Source organism: Aotus nancymaae, unplaced genomic scaffold (assembly GCF_030222135.1).
Source record: "Aotus nancymaae isolate 86718 unplaced genomic scaffold, 86718_ANA_hifiasm-v0.15.2.pri h1tg000064l_1, whole genome shotgun sequence".
NCBI lineage: Eukaryota > Metazoa > Chordata > Mammalia > Primates > Aotidae > Aotus > Aotus nancymaae.
The window spans coordinates 18,157,474-18,180,701 of record NW_026988479.1 but is presented as its reverse complement, the minus strand read 5'-3'; the positions used below and the strand labels follow the sequence as shown (position 1 = coordinate 18,180,701).

The window sequence follows — 23,228 nt, the reverse complement described above, 5'->3', positions numbered from 1 at the left end:
AATTCCTACAGGCTTGCAATGCAGCCTGATGAACTGATTCCTTCATCTGACAAGCACTATGTGGCAAACACAAGCCAAACACTGTTCTGAGAGGCCAACTAAATGGTCCCTGGTCCACAGATGATCAATTTAGTGAAAAAGACACTTGGGAAACTAATATGCTGAGGTGTTATCATTTATTCTAGATTGTATATAATGAGTGATCATATAATTTATCATACAAACCAGCACATTGAAGTGGGAAGGCACAGTTTTATACCAGGGCAACAGAACTAACAGGCAAACGAAGATGTATGCTCCCTACATATAATCTAAAGGTCAAATGGCTTGTTCAAAGTAATGACGGATGAGTGCCAGAGCCAAAGCACATTGATATTATAGCCTAATTAGATGTCACTCACAGTTTGGTTTCCATGGAACTAGTTATAACCTTTTCTCGGCTCTTTGCAATAATTCTCTTTGCAAATTAGATCCTAAAGGCATTTATGGATCCTGAGATTATGAGCTGAAAACTGCATAATGATTAAAATCAGACACCTGAGTCTTTTTTTTATAATGGTGGAAATTTTCATTATAGTATTGAAATGTAAGTTTCAACGGCAAATGTAGACCTCTGCCTAATGGTCTGCTACTCAGGTTTATGTTAAACCCCTCACTAAAGTAATTCCTTTCTGTGGCTCCAAAAGGAACCGTCTTTCCAAGTGCTTTTTAACATCACAATATAAAAGCCATCTCTAAGCTACCCTAGGGCTAAGCTAAATTAATTTCTCATTTTTGGGCTCCCTCTTTACATTCAGTGGTGAAAGGACTTTTACTTCAATGTATATGAGCATGGAGGTGGTGCTCCCAGGAAGAAGAACCAGAGGAGGGACACAAAAACTCTTGGAAACAAACATGCTATGGTGTCTGGGAGTCACTATTCTGCCCAAAGCGCTCACCTGCCAAGCCCACAGGTAATTTCCTATGAAAAACTTAATTTCAAAGTAGATTCCCACTGATTAATTCCTACCATCTAAGAAATGAACATCAGTTCATACATATAAAAGCAGACATGGCTGGCAAGTCTCTTATGCAGTCTACTGAGCAGCAGATGTCTCACTACACAGGCATCATGACTTTTCATTTTTCTTAAGGAACAAATGCTTGGCTAATCTCTGGCTTAGAGAAGACATAAATCTCATAAAGACGATTCTGTTTCATTGTCACATGCCATATTTCATTTTTTTAAATTTTTTATATTTTTTTGAGACACAGTCTTGCTCTGTTACCCAGGCTGGAGTGCAGTGGCATGATCTCGGCTCGCTGCAACCTCCACCTTCCAGGTTCAAGCAATTCTCATGACTCACCCTCCTAAGTAGCTGGGATTACAGCCGCCTGCCACCAAGCCCAGCTAATTTTTGTATTTTTAGTAGAGACAGCGTTTCACCATACTTGCCTCAGCCTCCCAAACTGCTGGGATTACAGCCATGAGCCACCGTGCCCAGCCTATTGTGCCATATTTCGATGAGAAAATTTAAAAATTAAGGGAAAAAGTCAAAGTTGGTTAAAAACAAAAACCTCCTACGGCAATTCTCTCTCAAACTTAAATAAGAATCAGAAAGAGCTGGGCGCGGTGGCTCACGCCTATAATCCCAGCACTTTGGGAGGCCAAGGCAGGTGGATCATGAGGTCAAGAGATCGAGACCATCCTGGTCAACAAGGTGAAACCCCGTCTCTACTAAAAAATACAAAAATTAGCTGGGCATGGTGGCGCACGCCTGTAGTCCCAGCTGCTCGGGAGGCTGAGGCAGGAGAATTGCTTGAACCCAGGAGGCGGAGGTTGCGGTGAGCCAAGATCGCGCCATTGCACTTCAGCCTGGGTAACAAGAGCGAAACTCCATCTCGAAAAAAAAAAAAAAAAAGAATCAGAAAGAAACCCAAGCCTGCATTTGCAAAAATGCAAAACAAACAATCATCCCCACACTCCATCCCCACACTTTTATACTACTGGGCATCCAATAGTATAAAACTTCTGGACCAGGTTTGAGCTCTGTACCAACTTAGATAGGCTATTTATTAGAAATCTCCTACACTTTGATAGCCATCATTCTTTATAAAAATAAGTGTATCATTTTTTTTTGAGTAGACACTGAAAATTTGGTTAAAATATCTTTTTTCTAAAACATTTCTGAAAATAGCTTACATGTTTACAAAAGAAAAACTCATACTAAGTTGAGGTATGGAAGATAACCTTTCTCTGTGACAAGATGATATCAAATACATTTTCCTTCACTGTCACCAAAAAGTGCCACAGTCCTCTATCTGCAGGCACTCCTAAGCATTTTTCTTAGGCTTCTCATGAGCTGCCTTTCAAGATGCTGATCAGTCCTTTCAATCATTAACCATTTACAAGTTCTACTAGCTGCAAGCCTGATCCTAGATTTCTAAATTTTTACTGGTTAAAATAATACCAGCACTTAGTCATCTGTGAAGCACCAAAAAGTAAGAGTTAGCCCTTAGGTCAGTTAAACAGCATTATACAGGAGACCGAACATTTGGGCTCCTTTTATGTGGGAAAAGAAAGTCTTTTAAAGAGCTAGAGCAACAGATGTATTCAGAGCACACAGGTTCTCTCTGGCACCCTTCCTGTAGCTCCATATCAAATTTGAAATGTAGTTAAATCACAGATTTACACTTAAGCTTGCTTATCTCTGATAATGGACTTGGAAACACATCAAAGAACCTGACCATGTGTACTTATCAGTCCCCGACAGGTATGAGGCTTAGAAACTCAGTATAGGACTTTCTTGCTCACTTATTTAGAAACTCAGATGTAGCGTATCAGCAAGTATTTGGCTGAGGGTTCCAATTACCTATGATCCTAGGTAATCCTATATTGCTAAAAAGTTGCCTGCTTACAGACTACAGATTTAAAATACTCTTATGATGGATAATTCACAACCATGGGATAGAGGTATATATCTATAAATAAATTTATGAATATGCTTCGATTTGCTTCAGGGAATGGGGCGATTAATAGATTAATTTTTATATCACTATTCTATCACTTAATAAAATTTCCAGACAGTATAAACGGTTATCAGTATAAAAGCATGGATAGGAAAAGTAACTCTCACTTCCCATTGAATCCATCTCCAGAAGTAACCATTAGTATGAGTTTCTCATATTTTCTCCAGAGATACTACATGAGCTCGCAAGCTGGTATGGGTGGAAGTGTGTGTGTGTGATTTCACGCCCTCCTTCCCATTAAAACAAATGACTACTGGTTATTCACATTGTTCTGAACCCTGTCTGCTTTCCTTACAGTACCTCCTGGAGATTTCTCCAGCATTACATGAAAAGTTGTCCCTTCGTTCTTTCTTAGTGGCTATATAGCATTCCATTGTGGAGATGTACAATGACATACCCAACCAGATCCTTAACAAGGAATAATAGGTTGTTTGCTATCTTTTATTTTGAATGGGACAGAATCTCTGTGGATAAAACAGAAGAGACACTGAATGAATGTTGACATTTTGTTCTACCTGCTGCCATCCTCCTTTTAAGAAATACTAATGTCTAAACAATGTGGAGAGGCTATTAGAAGAAACATGTCACTCTTCCTGCTGTTACACACAGGAAGATACAATATTTCTCTGTTTTGATGCTGTCCTCGAACAGCAACTGAATACTGGGAAGAGGAGCTACTTAGTTTTGCCAAAACCAAATTTATCTTGCTGGGCAGACAAGCCTCAATGTCTAGCAGCCCTTATCAAAGAAAAATTATTTTAATGGTAAATCTTTTAGGTTTTGGGAAGCCGAGGGTGCGGTCTAGGTCAAGGTCACCTGTCCCTTCCATACCGCATGACTCAGAACTCTAATTTTACTTGGACTCTGATTTAGGACATATATAGGCTTTGGACGAAAAAGCTCCCAAATGGTGAGGTGGGAAAGTCTCTGGAGTTAGACTTCATGGACTTTGGGCAAGTTACTTAACCTTTCCAAGGCTGCTTCCTACCTGTAAACATGGGAAAACAATACCTACCTCAGAGAAGTAACTGTGAGGATTAAGAAAGACAATGCCTATGTAAATTGTGAAGCAAAGTGTCTGAATTCAGAAATGTTAACTCCTATTAATAAAACAATGCAAAGCCGCTTTGTTTTTAAAGAAACATATTGGCCCTGCCTAAAAATATGTCTCTTGAAAATTTTGGCCTGTGGTGATTCTCAGCTCTTCTGACTCCACACACTCTCTAGGCCCTCATGCTTCCTGCACACCCTGCAGAATGGTTTGCTACTTCTAGGGCACGCAGTACGAGCCGGGTGCAGTGGTTCATGCTCGTAATCCCAGTGCTTTGGGAGGCTGAGGTGGGAGGATCAGTTGAGGCCAAAGACTTTGAGGGCACTCAATATCATTTTTCTCCTTGTTTGTGCTTGCGCAGTTCCATTTCTTGCAATGTCCCCCATCTTCCCATGGGTAACTTTTACTCACTTACCAAGATGCAGCCTGGAGGGTGAGGCCCAGTGTCCCTTCCCTGGATGCCACTGCATCCTGAGTCTGCGTCCATCACAGCACTGTCATACTACCTTAAAGGCAGCACCTGGGTGCAGGTCTCACGTACACAGAATACTACATCCCCAACACTATCCTGGCATGCCGCAGACAGATGATAACTGCTTATTGAACTCATATGAACCCTATGGAGACAAGGATTCCAGTCAGCCTCAATAAAACCTTATCTATGCCTCTGGCATCTTCTTTCAACCAACAACATGGGTATCTGCCCTTCAGGCATTTATGTTCCCACAGACCTCAATTTAGAATACATGTCATGTAGCTCCTGTCAAAAGCATGGCCAAGAAAACTGGGATCCTCTAAGAGGGATCCTGCCTCTTCCATCTATCATCCTGTTACCAGGCAGATCACCAGCAAACATGCTTGCTCTAGGTTGTTCTTTTTGTTGCACCATAGTAAAAACAACCTTTCAATACTTTAGCTTAACATTAGACTCTCTATTTAATCAAAGCCAATGAGAGAAACAGCTCTATAGAGAGGGCCTCATTTATTTTTTGCATGAAACTGCTTTGGAAGATATTGTCTAATGAGCTACTCAAAATCATTAATATAGAGACTCACATGACAAATTAATATTATAACTTGTAGCTCTTGATGAACTGTTATGCTTTTTATTTGAACAGACAATTGAAATGTACATCTCATTATATTTTTTCCCTTGTTTGTCATGGCTATTAGGTGGCTCAGGACAGTTTTGTGATGAATTACTCTCTTCCTCTCTCAGATTTGGTTAATCTGTTATTTTTTATTCTCATTTTACTCAACTGTATATGTACTTTTTTTTTTTTTGAGATGGAGTTTTGCTGTTGTCACCCAGACCGGAGTGCAATGGCACGATCTCGGCTCACTGCAACCTCTGCCTCCTGGGTTCAAGCAATTCTCCTGCCTCAGCCTTCCAAGTAGCTGGGACTACAGGCGCGCACCACCATGCCCAGCTAATTTTTTTGTATTTTTAGTAAAGACGGGTTTTCACCTTGTTGACCAGGATGGTCTTGATCTCTTGACTTCATGATCCACCCGCCTCGGCCTCCCAAAGTGCTGGGATTATAGGCGTGAGCCACCGCGCCCGGCCTGTATATGTATTTAAAAAAAAAAAAAAAAAGAGTAATGAACCTCACATTCCTGGATTTTGTTTGGTTATCAACCATGCTTAGAGAACAGCTGTCACCAGATACCTGGCACATGTCACCCAACTGTGCTGTAAACACACACATACATGTCCAGAATTTGTCAGTATACAAAGACTTGAAATAACAAATGCCTGTACTTAGTAAAGGCTTGCCACTCTTGAAAATGCTGCCTCAGTTTTAGCTGGCAATAGGAGACAAGTATGTATATGACGCTTGCTTGCACAGATTTTGAGATGGATATAGCACCCTCGCTATAAAGCCATCACTTAATAAATGTATTAAAACCAGTCTAGCCCTTGGGGCATAATTATACCTGGATCCCAAGAAATAAAAGGAAGGAAATGAAAAAAAGGAAGAGGAAGTTCAATTCCCAAATTGCGAACCTAACAGTAAATTGGAAATGCAATCGGTAGACGCTGGGATTGTGCCTACATCAGAGATAAATACTGGGCTTGCAAACATCCTGCTACCACCTCTTCAATTTGGAAGACAGGGTAGTGATAACCAGATGGTCAGCTCTTGAGGGAAAGTTTTTAGTTTTGTTTTTAATGGCAGAAATGGGCAAATGTAGGAAGAAATCTCACAAGTATGGGAAAAAAGTAGCTTACCTGAGATTGGAGAGTTATGGAATGCTTAAGGAGAGACAACACCTCTGGCAACATATTTAAACTTTAAAGAGTTGGCTTGATAAAAGCTTGAAACTTGGGAAGTAATGAGGTATCCCATAAAACTTTATTCCCCTCCCCTTTCTTCCTTGTGATGGGAGTACACAGCAACTGCCTCCCAGCAAAGGAATGGCTATATGAGTATGATTTCTCAGTATCTGTCAAATCTCAAAATCTCAAGTGTGGCTCTCATCTGGGGCTACAAACCATGGCCAGGAATAAGGGACTAGTCCTCAAGATGATGGAAGACTTGTTGGCTAGAGGGTCACACAGGCCTCAGCTCAAATTCCAGTTCCGCTGCTTTCTAGTTCTGTGATCTTGGGGAAGTCACTTCATCCCTCTGAAACCCAGTTTCCCCAACTGTAAGATGGGAATATTGAAAGTGGTTGTTCATCTAACTGGGCTGAAAGATTAGGTAACGTATGTAAAAGCCCTAGGCTAGGGCCTGGCAACAGCAGATGGTCAACAAATGCTTCTCCCATTTTTTTTCCTCCTTGGAATCCCCATTTTTATCCTTTATGTTCTCTGTCCTTTATTACAGCTCATTTCAAGGATTTCCTGCTCTTTCTTCCCCCTCTCTTTTTCTCTTAAACTCTGGTCTGCTCACCTCTGTTTTTAGGTACTCATTCTCTGTTTCCTATTCTCTCACGTTCTTGTTATCTTCCCAAAGAACCCCAGCATCTGAAACTTGAGGGGTACCAGAGAATGGAGGGGAAGAAAAAGAAGAAACATGACTGGGCTTCTTCAGTCTCTTTGCTGACACGCCCCGCTTCAGTAGCTTGTCAATACCCAACCACTGCCCATGAAGACAACTGAACAGAGCATTTGTGGGTGGGGCAGTACTAGAACCGAATTGCCTGGGTTCAAATCCCACCTCTACCCTCAGCTAAATTAGGTAATCTCTCTGTGCCTGTGTCCTCATGTGTAAACTGTGGAGTACAACAGTACCTCCAGCATTATATTCATTTAAGAAGTACATATGTGTAAAGTGCCTGGCACACTGGGGCTTTATTAATGTGAGTTATCATTGTCATCACAACCATTATCATCATCATAGCTCATGGAGACTTCATTTCAACCTTTGAGAGCAAAATTTGTTCTCAGGATATGAACCAGGTACTGGAAGATCAAACTGAGGTGGAATTTTCCAGCCGCTCAGTGTGATTCCTGGCAGAAGAATCCGTTCTTATCCAAACTCATAGGTTTTTGACAATGTCACCACAAGTTGGAGACTTTCGTGAAGCTCGTGAGCTGGATGCTGGCTGCCCTATTGTTTCTGGCAGGCCACCAGAAGATGCCACCACCCAGTGGCTTGTGTTTGAGGAGCTCTCAGAGCTGCTGAGCCACTGTTTTTGCATGTTCATGGCTCTCACAGAAGAGAAGGGGCCCCTCCCTTTCAGATTATTTTTCTTCTGTTTAATCACATTCTAAGATGCACTCTGGACAACACTGTCATTAAAATGAATGGAGGCCAACCCCAGCACACCGGTGTTTGCCATATGTTCTCTAATGACCTGTAATGGGCACTGATAATGAAAGCCTTTTCCCAGAAATTTGTTTTTCAAATGAATCAACTGTGTCCAAGGCTAAGTAGGAAGATAACATTTTCTTCATTTTAAAAAAGCTATAAAATACATTATTCTTGAAGCAGGCAGTCAACTAGGAATAAAATAAATTATGCAAGAAGCATTTGGACTGAAAAAAGGGGATATTCTCAGAGAATATATAAGACACTACTGAAGGGAAAGAAAGCAGTACAGATTTGGATCCTAGAGTGTAAAGTCCCCAAATCCTTCACTAAGTCCACATAAGAAAGGTCCAGTGTAGTGACATCTGTGGCTGTCTCTTCTCTGAGGACCACCCCTTTTCAATTCGCAGAGTCCATGTGCCTTGGGTGTTGCTCTCTGTGAACAGGTGATTCAGGCCTAGACCAGCAGAGCTTCACCTATACCCCTGGCCACAGAGATTGGTTAAGGGATGCGGATGGGACTCAATATGGACCAAGAGGAATGAGGCCAGCCTGTATTTCAAACTGCTGAGAAAGAAAGCCTCTTTCTTTCTTTTCTGCTGGGCTTAGGCTTTTTAAGAAAGTAAGTCCAACTGGTGGTAACCACCCTGTGATCAAAAGGAAAGAACTTATCTAAGAGGAGACTCAGCAAAGAGGAAAGCTGAGCTGAGAGATGGCAAGAGCTGGGTTCTGATGGCAACATCCATGCCCCTGGTCCTCGCCATGCCTGAATACAGATGTTCCTGCACACTGGAAAACCAGTAAGTTCCATTTTAGCCTAACTTAGTTGGGGTAAGTTTTCTGTTACTTGCCACCAAGAACACTGAACGGTAAATCTGCTCAAGTTGACATATAGGGTCTTGAATATAACAACTGTCTGTACATGTAAAAGATGTCATATTAGGGAAATTTGCACTAGTGTTCAGTTTCCAGAAACATGTGAGGAAAATAGGAATAGCTCTTGTTAGAGCCCACAGAGGCCCTGGATTGGGAGAAATGCAAACATTGCAAAAGCAAAGGCCCCAACAGTCACTTCAACAGCACATGGTGCTCTGTGACAATATGTCAGACCATCACTACTGAATGTCTGGGATGCAGCTTCCATAGTTCACCTACAGTTTGAGAAACAGAATGGATGCTACCCATCCAAATGAAAATAAATACCACATGTACTTTAGCAGGTTTAGCACTGTCAGTGCAGGCTAAACAAAACAGCTCCGTGTAAGCAGTAAAAACAAGCAGGAATTTTCCGCAAGTCTACATGATCACTATTTATATCTTTTCCTTATGAATCCGACCATGAATTGGTCTATCCTGATTGTTTGAGTTGCTTTACCCTCTCAGAGCCCAGAGCTAGTCTCTTAGAGACACAGCCTGACTCTAAGGCAAGCAAACAGCTTTTGCTAAAAGCTGAAGGTGTCAGAATGTGTCTGATGTGCTTAGTCTTGGGTTGCAACACGGAAAAGAAGAATATAGCTGATTTTTGAACCTATTTTGTTGGCTTTTTAACATGACAAAACTCAAGGCAGTTGGATGATGCAGAATGTCGTAGGATCTTGTGTGACACGTAGAAACAAAAACAGGCCCTTTGTGGAAGAAAATTTGAGCTAAAAAAAAAAAAAAAAGAAGAAGAGTTCCAGATGGTGAGGTCTATTTGACTATGAAGCAAAACTGTGATGAAAATAGGGAACATCTCAAGCAAGTCAATTACATGAAATAAATTGACAGAAGATGTTCCATCGAGATCCAGTTAGTATGGAATTCTGGAATGGGAAGACAACATTACGAGGCTTCCCCAGCTTTAGTGTCCAAAGAAGTAAAAAGCATATTGACACCAGAAAACAAAACAATTGTAATATTACAGATGAGAAGCATATGCTCAAAGTTAACTATGAGCAGGTCCCCACATGGGCCCTGTGTGATCCTGCCTCTGAGTCTTTTCCCACTGCTCCCTGTCCAAATCCAACCTACTCACAAGGTGCACATTAAAATGCCAATTTGATCACAAAGTCTTCCTTAATCATCCCCGTTCAAAGTCATCTCTCCTGCCTAGGAATTCCAGCAGCACCTTATCCTGTAGCACTGAGACCATTTGATACAGGCATTTTATGTTTCTGTTATTCTCATTGTGAAGGGCACGATCCCCTCTAACTCATCTTTAATGTGCTTACATATTGAAGACATTCAGAAAAATCTGTTGAGTGACTGAAAGAGTCAAAAAAGCTCAAAAAATGGGGCACAGAAAGCCCTCTCTAAGTGTTGCTTCCACTGTCTCTTGTCTGTTTCTCTTTGCACACTAGAATGGCTGCAACTGGACTTTCTCTATGTGATGGGGAACATGGCTGCTGGATATTCTGGTAGGCAAGACAGATTCTTAACCTAGCTCCAGTTAAAACAAAACAAAAATCTATAGTACGGTTGGCCTGGCTTAGTCATGTGCTCGCCCCCATACTATTACCATCTCTAGGTCATAAAGAATTGTGGTACACAATCTACCTCACTGATGAACAACTCTACAAACAAATCAAATTTAATCATTTGAGTGCCCCTATTCTTATTACAATCGACGGAATTTTTTATTTTTATTTTTTTCAGACAGAGTCTTGCTCTGTGTTGCACACTCAGCTCACTGCAACCTCTTTCCCCCTGGGTCTAAGTGATTCTCATGTCTCAGCCTCCAGTAGCTGGGATTACAGGTGCATGCCACCTGGTCTAATTTTTTTTTTTTTTTTTTTTTTTTTCAGTAGAGATGAGGTTTCACCATGTTGGCTAGGCTGGTCTCAAACTCCTGACCTCAAGTGATCCACCCACCTCTGCCTCCCAACATGCTGGAATTACAGGCCTGAGTCACTGTGCCCGGCCAATTAATGGAAACCTTTCTAAAACATGGCACAAATTTTTCTACCTTCAAAGACAGAATATATCGAATACAATTTACTTAATCGAGGAGAGAGAATTATAAAAATCAATTACTGTGTTGTGCTGTCACAGTTGTGACCAAAGAAGCTGCTGGGTGTGAAGGGTAGCTAGTTCTTTATCCAGACCTTTGTATTATTACAGTTTTTATGACTTCAGAAAAAGTTCTTCTGTACTTTGCCTCATCAGCAATTATTAACTTTCTATTCTGTGAATGTAACTGCCTTTCGTGGTATGAGTGTTACTTCCAAAATATTGGATGGTGGAAAGCCAAGGAGCCAGGTTTGTTGTAATTGTGTGTAAAAGGTATGACCTGGACTTGGCAACCTTCGAACATGCTCTATCTTCAGTTCCTGCTGAAAGGTTGTGCAACCCAGTTCCCTGTGGCTACAGATGAGTAAACTGTAGAATCCCCTGCCCCAAAGTCTCCAGTCCATAGATGTTTTCCCTTAGGCCAGGTGTCAGAGAATTCAGCAAAGCAGCAGGTGAAATCCTTTTTTTGAGACAGAGTCTTGCTCTGTTGCCCAGGCTGGAGTGCAGTGGTGTGATTTTGGCTCACTGCAACCTCCACGTCCTGGGTTCAAGCGATTCTCTTGCCTCCCAAGTAGCTGGGACTACAAGGCACCTGCCTCCACACCCAGCTAATTTTTGTATTTTTAGTACAAACGGGGTTTTACCATATTGGCCAGGCTGATCTCGAACTCCTGACCTTGTGATCTACCTGCCTTGGCCTCCCAAAGTGCTGGGATTACAGGTGTGAACCACCACACCTGGCCAGCAGCAGGTGAAATTCTAAAGAGAATGAGGCTATGAGAGCACTGGGGCCATTCGGGGGTCATGGCAATCCAAAGCTATGGAAGCAGAAGCCATGATGGAGAGTAAAGCCGCAGGCACAGAATGGTGGGAAAGAACAAGCCAGATGGGAGCACTGAGAGGCAGCCGCTGTATGTACAGAGGCCAACTCACCAAGTAGCTGAATAGTGGTCACACGGAGTGAAAAGACCCACTCCATTCTGGTCCTTGCCTTCCTCCAAGTGGCTCCACCTCTTTATAGTTCCTGCTCTGCTTAGACCCCAAAGCCTTAAGCAGCCTCTCCTGGATTCCTGGACTGGGCTTCCTGCCCACAATCCCTCAGTCACCCTGACCTGAGAGTGTCCAACAGGTCTAGAGGGCTGATGAAACTGTGGGCTCTTCTGGCTACTCATACAGCTTTGGGGTTCACTGCCAGCTATGTACAGGGGGTTGCTCTAGATGAGTTAGGGGAAGGGCATGTGTTATTCTTTAACTCGGGTATCACTGGAACCTGGAGAGCAGCCTCCCTTATCACCTTTTGTCCATCATGAAGCAGGATTCTGCACCTCAGCACAACCCTCCAAACACATTCCAAATCCCCAGTGACTGTTAAAAGAGCGACAATGACCATAATTATGGCAGGTAACTTCTACTGAGCCTTGATTATGAGCCAGAAGGCAAGCAAAGTGCTCTACATGAACTATTTCATTTCATCCTACCAACCCTAGGAGGTAGATACGATTATTATTTCCATTTAACAGATGAGGCTTACAGAGGGGAAGGAACTGTTCATTGTACTCAGAAATAGAAAAATCAAATACTATAAGTTTTCACTTATAAGTAGGGAATAAAGAATACACATCATAGACATAACGATAGAAATGACAGACACTGGGGATGCCAAAAGGGGGGTGAGTGGGTGAGATGACGATTGAAGAATTACCCATTGGGTACAATGATCATTATTTGGGTGATGGGTACATTAGAAGCCCAGTCCCCATCAGCACAGAATATACCCATGTAACAAATCTGCATGTGTACTTCCTGAATCTAAAATAAATTTTAAAAAGGAAGTGTTCATTGTAAAACAACTAATAAAGTTAGGATGTGAACTCTGGATAAATCTGCCCCCAAAACCCAAGTTCTTAATACTGTGGAAGACTGAATAATGAGAAAGTGGTTCTTACTGAAGTCCACATGAGGTGACATGGAGGAGGATTCACATCAGGCACTGTGTACGAGAAACTCCATAAAACTTTCTTTCAGCTATTTCTGTTCCCCCAAAGTTCCTTCCTCACTGACAACATCCTCATCTCTCCTCCCTCTTTCCCATCCAGCCTCCAAAAACCGTAACCTGTATGTTCCACTCAGCAAAACCAGTGCAGGGCCCCTAGGGGTCCTGATTCTACCCTAGCTTGGCGCACTCAGGCTTCACAGCTTCAGCATGTAGCCAGGCCAGCCCCATGGTGATGTGTTAAAAAGCAACCTTGAAAGCATCATATCCTCTCCAGAGAAACGGAGCCATCTTCTAGTTCAGCACACTGGCCAGCTCAGCTGAGCAGAGATGGTGTTTTCTTTCGCTTACTTACTACAAATTCTTGGATTTCTATATGAATCTTAAGTGAAGTGAAACATAGGGCTATGCAGCATACTAACAGGGTTCTACATGAAATCACATTGCTCTTGTGTTTTGGCGGCCCGACACACTTCCTGAATCTAAAATAAATTTTAAGAAGGAAGTGTTCTTTTTTAAAACAGGTGGTGCCGTACTCCACAGGGAAACATTAGATGAAATGTTTATATATATAATCTGATTATATATTCAGATTCTAGATGAGGGTCTTAGGTTTCTGTTGAACATTTTTGCACATAGAGACCTAATTCTTCCTGAGGTGTGCCAAGGCCAGTGGGTTACACTGGGAACTTGCTTATACAAGGTGAATCAAAAATGATGACTAAGGCAGAAAGCTGGCTCTGGGTTTCAACAGGAACGTTCAGGTTATGGCTAATAGAGCTCTCTATGCTCCAATTGAGAGCTAGCTATAGTCAAAATATCAACTCAAGTTTTATTAACCCTCCCTTTGTATCGCCACTGGAGTTGGCATACAATTGAAAAGAAGAAACTCCTGATACTGGAAGAGTAGAAAAATCACCCAGGGATGCAAAAACATATACAGCAAAAAGAGTCTCTTTCTTTGAAATGATGAACTAGGGTGCTTGATTGTGGGCATCCAACCTAACTGATTCATGCTGAAATTAAAGGCAGAACTTAACAACGTACTAACTGGCATGTAAGGAAGAGGAAATTTAATTTAGAATTGAAAGACAAAGAACCAGAAAAAAGGGCCCTCACATCTATTCAGAGATTTGGATATTGCATGAAAATTTAATAGCAAAACTTCCCCTGACCCATAGCAAGGCATAGTCTCTCTTCACTTATTTTTTCCTGGTTGCACAGATTCAGGGTTTAAAGAACTACTCATTCTCAAAACTTTCCTTTTCCATATAAGGTCAGAAAGCAATCCTTCAAGATACGAATTAAATTTTATTTTAATAGGATATTTGGTATAGTAGATTATATAAGAAATTGTTACAAATTTTTACCATTACAAATATTAGTAAACTGCTAGTTGTTTGGGAGAAAAAAAAAGAAGAAATACATCGTAAGGATAAAGTCTCTTGTTGTAAGGGAGTGGGGAGGACTTCAAAAACGCAACATATGCAAATGATCAATTTGCAGCTTTTCATTGTTTTGATATTTTTTCCTTGCTATAGAAGTCCAAATTTTAAGATTTTTAAAAAAATCTAAAACATTAGAGCCACAAAGTCCTCAGTGGGAAAAAAAATATATTTGGGACATAGCTTGGTAGAGTCTGAGAGGTATGAACTCTCCTGGAGAACAGGAGAAAAAAGTTGAATCATGAAACTACAACTCCAGCTGGGCACAATGGCTCATGCCTGTAATCCCAGCACTTTGGGAGGCAGAGGTGAGTGGATCATTTGAGGTCAGGAGTTCAAGACCAGCTTGGCCAACATGATGAAACCCAATCTCTACTAAAAATACAAAAATTAGCTGGGAGTAGTGGGGCACACCTATAATCCCAGCTACTTGGGAGGCTGAAGCAGGAGAATTGCTTGAACCTGGGAGGCAGAGGCTGCAGTGAGCCAAGATTGTACCACTGCACTCCAGCCTGAGCAAAGGAGTGAGACTCCGTCTTAAAAAAAACAAAAAAACAAAAAAAAAAACCAACCAAACAAAAAACCAAACTAGAAGTCCTAAGTCCTTCTACCCAACTTACAGCAATAAGACCAAGAAAGATAAGGAAATTACACACTTCAAAGCAGAATCAAACTAGGGAAATTATTGGAAACCTTGCCTAAAGTTGCAAAGATACTTCATTCAACCGTAAATATTTTTGAGTAAATGACCCAACTGCTCACTTACTACTTAAAATCTGTCTTGCATTTGCATTGGCAGCAATGCTCCCCGACATATGTAGAGCTGATCTTCCCCATGTGAGCAGCAGTGAGGAGAGTATATTTTAGTCTCTTTCATAGTGCCTGGAATAGTGTCTTTTTCTTTTTGAGATGGGGTCTTACTGTGCCACCCAGGCTGGAGTGTAGTGGTGCAATCACGGCTCATGGCAGCCTTGACCTCTTGAACTCAAACGATCCTCCCCTCAACCTCTCCTCAGGTCCCAAGTAGTTGGGACCACAGGCACACACCACCACATTGAGCTAATTTTTGTCATGTTGTCCAGGCTGATCTTAAACTCCTGGGCTCAAGTGATCTTCCTGCCTCAGCCTCCTAAGTGTTGAGGTTACAGGTGTGGGCCACTGCATCCTGAATAATGTCTTAAACAGTAAGTGTTCAGTAAGTGTTTGCTCACTGACTGGGAAGGGACTGTCTGTCAGAGCTGGCCAATTGTGGATGCTGATATTAATGAGTGCTCCAGAGTGTAGTTAGGCTACAGTAGCAGATATTCAACAGGTGGTGCCATACTCCAAAGGGCAACATTAGATGAAAATAAGTCTGTGTTCCATTGAGGCTGAAGGGGAAAAAGGGAAGTAAGGGTAATTGGTGAGTGTTCATTTCCTAATATGAAATGTTTGTAGTCTTCTCTTCGGATAGTGCAGAGTCTGACTGCTGTCTGAGATGATCACCTTGGCCACAGCCATCAGTGACATGTAGATCTTGTCTCTACTAGATTAGTATGTCCAGGATTCCCATGACTCCACTTCTCAATTTCTGATTTCTTGCCAGTTTATTTTCACTGTGACAACTGAACATTTTAAGTCCTGCCATGGAATGACTAAGGACGTATTTCCTCTAATTCTATTTCCACACAAAGGATCAAGAGAAAAATGGGAAAGAAGATTACGTGTGGGGTGCGTGTGTGTGTGTGTGTGTGTGTGTGTTTGGAAGTAGGGTGTCTGTTTCTCCTCCAAAAGAACCAGAGAGTTATATGGAGCTCCTACAATGAGGTCTATGCTGTAAGGCACAGTATATGGACGCTACGGGGGATGCAGGCTTCCCCCGATACAGAGTGGAAGACAACAGATTCATTTGAAGAAATCTCTTTTGTGCTTCAGCTTTTGATTGACCAACTTTCCAGCAGTATTGTGCCAAAGTGCTAGAGTTAGTGGCTTTACTCATCTTTGTCTGTGATGTCTGATATGATGACAGACTTGCCAATTTCATTCTCCCTTTCTATCTCCAGAACTGTCATCCTTAAATTCTAGTCTGCAAGTTTCACCTACCTAAGTTTTCTAAGGTTTTCAGTAAAGTGGTAAACAAAATAGACTAAACAGCGTTTTCCAATTTGCTCAAAACACAGAATTTCTATCTCACTGCTTGAGTAAAAAACAAAACAAAAATCCTCTTTTCAGTGAGCATAATCACAAACAATATCACTTCTACTCTTACAATAGAAGCTGAAAAGGATTATAAAATTACTAAAATGTCCCCGTTTTCATTAGCACAAAGCAGGTGATCTTACTGTCCTGTAAGCAGGGGATGATGACAAATACGGGTGATTTAAGCAGTAAGTCTGAGGTTACCAGGGCAACTGCTAATTATTATTGAGTAACTCTAGTATATATCCATAAAGGTTAGGAGTTAAGGTTTCTCCATTATATATTCTACTTTCAAATAGAGCTTTCAAAGGAAATTGGGTAGAGAGCAGATGGAGAATGACAGATGAAGATCAGGTGAAAGAACTATATATAGCTCAACATAATTGAACTACTTACACTTCACAATGTTGGTTGCGATGCTGGAGGAGGAGTTCAGGAGTAGCTGCTCAATGTTAAAACTGACTATCTGGTTTCTTAAGTTAGGGCTCCCTAATTTTAATAAGAAATGTAAGGCTGGGCTCAGTGGCTCACGCCTGTAATCCTAGCACTTTGGGAAGCCAAGGCAGGTGGATCACCTGAGGTCAGGAGTTTGAGACTAAGCTGGCCAATGTGGTAAAACCCTGTTTCTACTAAAAATACAAAAATCAGCTGAGCATGGTGCCACGTGCCTGCAATCCCAGCTACTCGGTAGGCTGAGGCATGAGAATAGTTTGAATCCAGGGGGCGGAGGTTGCAGTGAACTGAGATTGTGCCACTTCACTCCAGCCTGGGCAACAGGGTAAGACTCCATCTCCAAAAAAAAAAAAAAAAGAAAGAAAAAGGAAATCTGAAATAGCCCAGAGGCAAGAGTCTAACTGGTTCTACTCAGCTCTTGTTCGAGAGCTCAATTAACTCCATAGATGATTTCTTCCGCTGTGCCAAAAGTTAACACTTACTAAACTGACATGGAGCCCTGGACAGGCCAGCATGGAGAGAACGAACGATTTGGCCACTGAAGGAAAGATTCAATGGCCTTAATTTCATTTTCACTTAAAACATACCAGCCCAAGCACGATGACTCGCACCTGTAATCCCAGCACTTTGGGAGGCTGAGGTGGGATGATCTCTTGCATCCAGGAATTTGAGACCAGCCTGGGCAATACAGCAAGACCCCATCTCTTAAAAAAAAATTAGCCAGGTATGGTGGCATGTGCCTGGGACTATCCAGCTACATGGAGCTGAGGTGAGAGGATCGATTGAGCCTGGGAAATTGAGGCTGCAGCGAGCTGTGATTGCACCACTGAACTCAACCTGGGCAACAGAGTGAGACCCTGTCTAAAAAGAAAAATAGAAAGAAATTAAAGAAAGGAAAAAAAAAAGCCACACCAAAAGCAACAACGTCTTGGTACAGGCCTTACTCTTCTGTCAAATAGCATCTCATTTAGATTCCTAGCTATTGAGGTAATACAAAAAATTTTAAGGTTAAAAAGAAAAATCTTTTCTCACAAAGACATGCTCCAAAGCTTTAAGAGAATGAGTGGTCATTTCAAAACTAAGCAAATGTATTTCTGAGTTTTTCAAGCTAAACAATCAATGAATGCACATGTAAAAAAATAAATGTCACATTACAAGAGGGTAGCATTAAAAGTCAGTGTTCCTTCCACCACAGACCACCATCCCATCTGCTTCTTTCAGAGAAAACCACACAATTCATTCCCTGTATCTTCTTAGAAATATTAGACATTACACCCACCTGTGTATGTCTATACCCCTGGATTCTTACATAAAATAGTATCATATAATATACATGGATAATTTTCAAATCTAGCTGCATATCAAAATCACTTGGGAGGCTTAAGAAACATACCAAAACTCAGACCAAACAATCAATGCATGCACACGTAAAATAATAATAATAATAATAATCCCACACTACAAGAAGGTAGTGTTAAAATGAAAAGTCAGTGTTCCTTCCACCACAGACCACCATCCCCATCTGCCTCCTTCAGAGAAAACCACACAGATTCATTCCCCTGTATCTTCCTAGAAATATTACAGACATTACATCCACCTGTGTGTGTCTACACCCCTGGATGCTTATATAAGATAACATCATATAATGTACACCGATGATTTTCAAATCTAGCTGCATATCAAAATCACTTGGGAGGCTTAAGACATATACCAAAACTCACACCCTACATCAGATCAGTTAACTCTGAGGCTCCAGGGAAGGGGCCTAGGTGTGAGTATTTTTTATTTTAGGATTCCCAGGTGGTGCTAATGTGTCATCTGGACTGACAGCCACAGTTGCACACTGTTCTGCACCTCCTTTTCCCCCTTAATATGCCTTTGAAGGTAGCTCTAGAACAACAGAACTACCTAATTCCTCTGTTGTACTGGATATACTCAACTCTACCATCTATTTAGGCCATCCTTTATTGATAGCGGTTCCTGCTATTTCCACTCTTTGGACAGCATTCATTTGCCTCTCCAGACACAATCTTCATCCTGATCTCTTCTCTGGGATCCAACCAGCATAGATTTCATCAACAGGGCTTCTGCAACCTCTGACTTCCTATTGGATTCACCAGTGAGGAGCTCTTTAGAGTAGCAGAGGGAAGGAGAGGGCCAAGGCACTTATTCCATTTCTGAAAGGTCTGGCTGTGTCCCTTGACCAAAGGTCACTGTTCCTGTCAAGGCACCAACTCGTACATCCCCCTGGGTTTTGGTACCACTTTCCTCTCACATCCACTTAGCTAAGGATGGTGACTGGGCAGCAGCTGCTAGCCCTGGCTTACTGTACCACCTCTTGTAATTCCTGGGCACCATCTCTTATGTAAATAAACCCTCCCTGAGAGATATTATTTTGACTGCACCAAAGTTTCTTCTTACGATCCTAATACATCATCCTTGTATGAACACCTTTGCCTTTACTTATTTGTGGACAATACATCTTGGTTTCTCTGAAGACAAGTCTTCTCCTGTACAGGGAAACAAGAGATAATAATGTAGTCTTACTGCAGCTATTTTATGCCTTTTCTGCATATTTTTGACAACAGCCAGGGAATAGCCCCATCACCACCTGGCTCCACTTTGGAAAGAATATTAGAAGGAACATTAAAGCAATGTCTTAGTGAGAACCCCACTGCTTCCTTGTGAAGGAAAGTTATAGACACTAGAAGACAATTTGGTCGTGCAAATACAGTGAATGACTAAGATACTACATTTCAAGATAATTTTTTTTCAGAAGCTGTTTTCCTTTTGCCACAAATGACGGTCAAATCAACAGAGTCCTAGGCTGGAGAGGAATTCCTGAGGCTGAATTCTTCCCCAGCGGAGAGTGGAGATTGCAATTAGTTTCTAGTCTAATTAGCATAATTTCCAGTTGGTTCCACCCAATGGAGGAACAGTAGGGTAGGGAGCTTTGACCAACACTCTCTGTGTAAACAGTCTGATGCTTGTCTTAGAAGACGAGTACTTCTGTTGATTTCAGTGTATTTTATTATTTATAGTTAATTTAATTTGGGGTATTTTAAGTCATTTTAAAAATTATATCAATGTTTTTAATTTGGGTTACTTTGTATTACATCAGGATCAAACAAATAAACAACAACCAAAAAAAAAAAACCACTGAGTGTCCGTCCACTGCCACCACAGAAAGAAATCAATACTAGGGGTTTGTTCCTTGGTAAGGGGGGCAGTCTGAGATCAAATAACAATAAGAAATAAAAAAAAAATAAGGAGAGATCCCAGATGGCTGATCACTAGCAGCTCGGGCTCGTAGTTCCCAGTGAAAGCGCAGAGAACAAGAGGACGCCACACTTTCAGACGAATATTTGTTGCTCACGGACCAGGAGATTCCCAGCAGAGGAGCCCCACGTGTTGCCAGGGCGACTTTTGTGGCCGGCGCGGCGGTTTTGCTGGTGCCTTAGGGCGCCAGTTTTTGGTGCAGAGTCCGGAGATTCCCAGGCAGAAAAGCACCTTCAATCTTAACACCGCTATTTTGGCCGACGCAGTGGATTGCTCAGATTTCAGCGCTGGGAATCAACAAGTTGGACGTCTGCTCAGAGACCTAGTTAGAAAGTCGATAATTACAAAGACAACAGACGGATAAATATATAATGAAGGGAAGAAATCAGCATAAAAAGGCAGAGAATACTCAAAATCAGAATGCCTCTCCCTCTACAGGGGATCGCAATTCCTCATCAGTAACGGAACAAGGCTTAATAGATTACGAGTGTGTTCCAATAACAGAAGCAGGTTTCAAAACGTGGGTGATAAGAAACTTCTGTGAATTAAAAGAACTTGTTCTAACCCAATGCAAAGAAACTAAGAACCTTGAAAAAAGGTTTGACGAAATGTTAATGAGAATGGACAATTTAGAGAAGAATATAAGTGAATTGATGGAGCTGAAAAACACAACACGAGAACTTCGCGAAGCATGCACAAGTTTAAACAGTCAAATTGATCAAGTAGAAGAAAGGATATCAGATGTCGAGGACCAGCTCAGTGAAATGAAATGAGAAGACAAGATTGGAGAAAAAAGGATGAAAAGGAATGAGCAAAGTCTCCAGGAAATATGGGACTATGTGAAAAGACCTAATTTACATTTGATAGGTGTACCTGAATGTGATAAAGAGAATGAATCCAAGTTGGAAAATACTCTTCAGGATATCATTCAGGAAAACTTTCCCAACCTGGCAAGGCAGGGTAATATTCAACTCCAGGTAATACAGAGAACACCACAAAGATATTCTTCAAGAAGACCAACCCCAAGGCACATAATTGCCAGATTTATTACGGTTGAAATGAAGGAGAAAATACTAAGGGCAGCCAGAGAGAAAGGTCAGGTTACCCATAAAGGGAAACCTATCAGACTTACAGCAGATCTCTCAGCAGAAACCCTACAAGCCAGAAAAGAGTGGGGACCAATATTTAACATCCTTAAAGAAAAGAACTTTCAACCCAGAATTTCCTATCCAGCCAAACTAAGCTTTATAATCGAAGGAAAAATTAAACCTTTTGCGAACAAACAAGTACTTAGAGAGTTCACCACCACCAGGCCTGCTTTACAAGAGCTTCTGAAAGAAGCACTATACATATAAAGGAACAACCAATATCAGCCTTTCCAAAAATATATCAAAAAGAAAAGAACATTAACACAACGAAAAATTTACACTAACTAATGGGCAAAACAGCCAGCTAGCATCAAATGCCAGTATTAAAGTTATATATATTCTAATCGGATAAAAAGCCAAAACCCATTGGTATGCTGCATCCAGACCCATCTCACATGCAACGATACACAAAGACTCAAAACAAAGAGAAGGAGGAAGATTTATCAACCAATCAGAGTAAAAATAAACAAATAAATAAAAAGCAGGAGATGCAATTCTCGCCTCTGATAAAGTAGACTTTAAAGCAACAAAGAGCAAAAGAGGCAAAGAAGGACATTACATAATGGCAAAAGGATCAATGTAACAAGAAGAGCTAACGATTTTATAGATCAATGAGACAGAAAATTAACAAGGACATCCAGGACTTGAACTCAGATCCGGAACAAGTAAACTTAATAAACATTTATAGAACTCTCCACTTCAAAAAAAATAAATAAATAAAAAAATAAAAATAATATTAGAAACCAATTTTTATTGATTGGTTACTCTGAACAAGGACATTTACTAAGGGTTAGGAAGGCGTTATCTCATAACAACCTTGAATATTGGTATTATTATTATTATTACCATTTCACAGAAGAGGTTTAGCTCAGAGATAGCAAATAACTTTCCCCAGTTATACAGGAAATGGCAGAGCTGAGGCTTGACCCTGGTAGATCCATAATCAGGCCACAGAGGCTTTGCCCTGCCCCCGATTCTAAAGCTTACCAATGCTTTTCACATGATATAACCCATTTCAGTCTTCAGATAGCTATATGTGGACATACATTTACACATAAACAAAAACTCAGTTCTCTGGAAGGATCTCTACCATAATAATGGCATCCATTATGAGAAATACATTTCCCCACTCAAAAGTAGAGTGTTGATTTAGAATTGCATTTCCCAAACCATGGAATGCTGTTTCAAGAGGCTTAAGAGAATTCTGTAGAAATCATGTACTATGGTCAATATATTTAGGAAATGTAGCATAACAGATGCCCTCTCATGCTGGACATATTAAAGGTTCAGAAGTTCTCTAGTTAATAATTTGTTGAACTGGCCAGGCATGGTGGCTCACACCTGTAGTCCTAGCACTTTGGGAGACTGAGACAGGCAGATCACTTGAGGTCAGGAATTCAAGACCAGCCTGGCCAACAGGGTGAAACCCTGTCTCTACTGAAACATACAAAAATTAGCCGGGTGTGGTGGTGTGTACCCGTAGTCTCAGCTACTTGGGAGGCTAAGGTGGGAGAATTGCTTGAACTCGGGATGCGGAGGTTGCAGTGAGCTGAGATCGCACCACTGACCTCCAGCCTGGGTGACAGAGTGAGACCCTGTCTCAAGGGGGAAAAAAAAAAAAGAATCTGTTGAACTTAGTCCAATGCAGCTCTTGCCTCCTTCCCTTCTTGTACCAGTTTGGGAAATGCTGATTTAGACATCTCTAATCTGTCCACATTGAGGCTCACCCATCATCTTGAGTATTACATAGCCTGGGAGCTATTTTTCTGTCAATATCAGCATCTTGATCTTTTCATGTTACACACACAATAGATAAAAAATAAAAATATCTACTGACTTGATTAATTGATACATCCAACCTGCCTTGATTTGTAACCAACAGGCATGCATTTGCGAAGCAGCTGACTGGGCTTTTGCGGGGAGATT

At 41.3% G+C, this 23,228-nt stretch overlaps 1 protein-coding gene across 7 annotated transcripts in view; it reads right to left on the bottom strand.

The window, feature by feature from the left end:
* The window catches only part of ARHGAP26 (Rho GTPase activating protein 26), a 643,473-nt gene that overhangs the window by 48,932 nt on the left and 571,313 nt on the right, over positions 1–23,228 (bottom strand). The window contains exon 21 of one of the 7 annotated variants that reach the window (XM_064366440.1): positions 20,434–20,476. The exons of the other annotated variants lie outside the window; for them this stretch is intronic. Coding sequence (XP_064222510.1) covers positions 20,449–20,476 — 28 coding nt within the window. The 3' untranslated portion in view covers positions 20,434–20,448. Of the gene's footprint in view, positions 1–20,433; positions 20,477–23,228 lie in introns of those variants that run through there. 7 annotated transcript variants of the gene reach the window in all.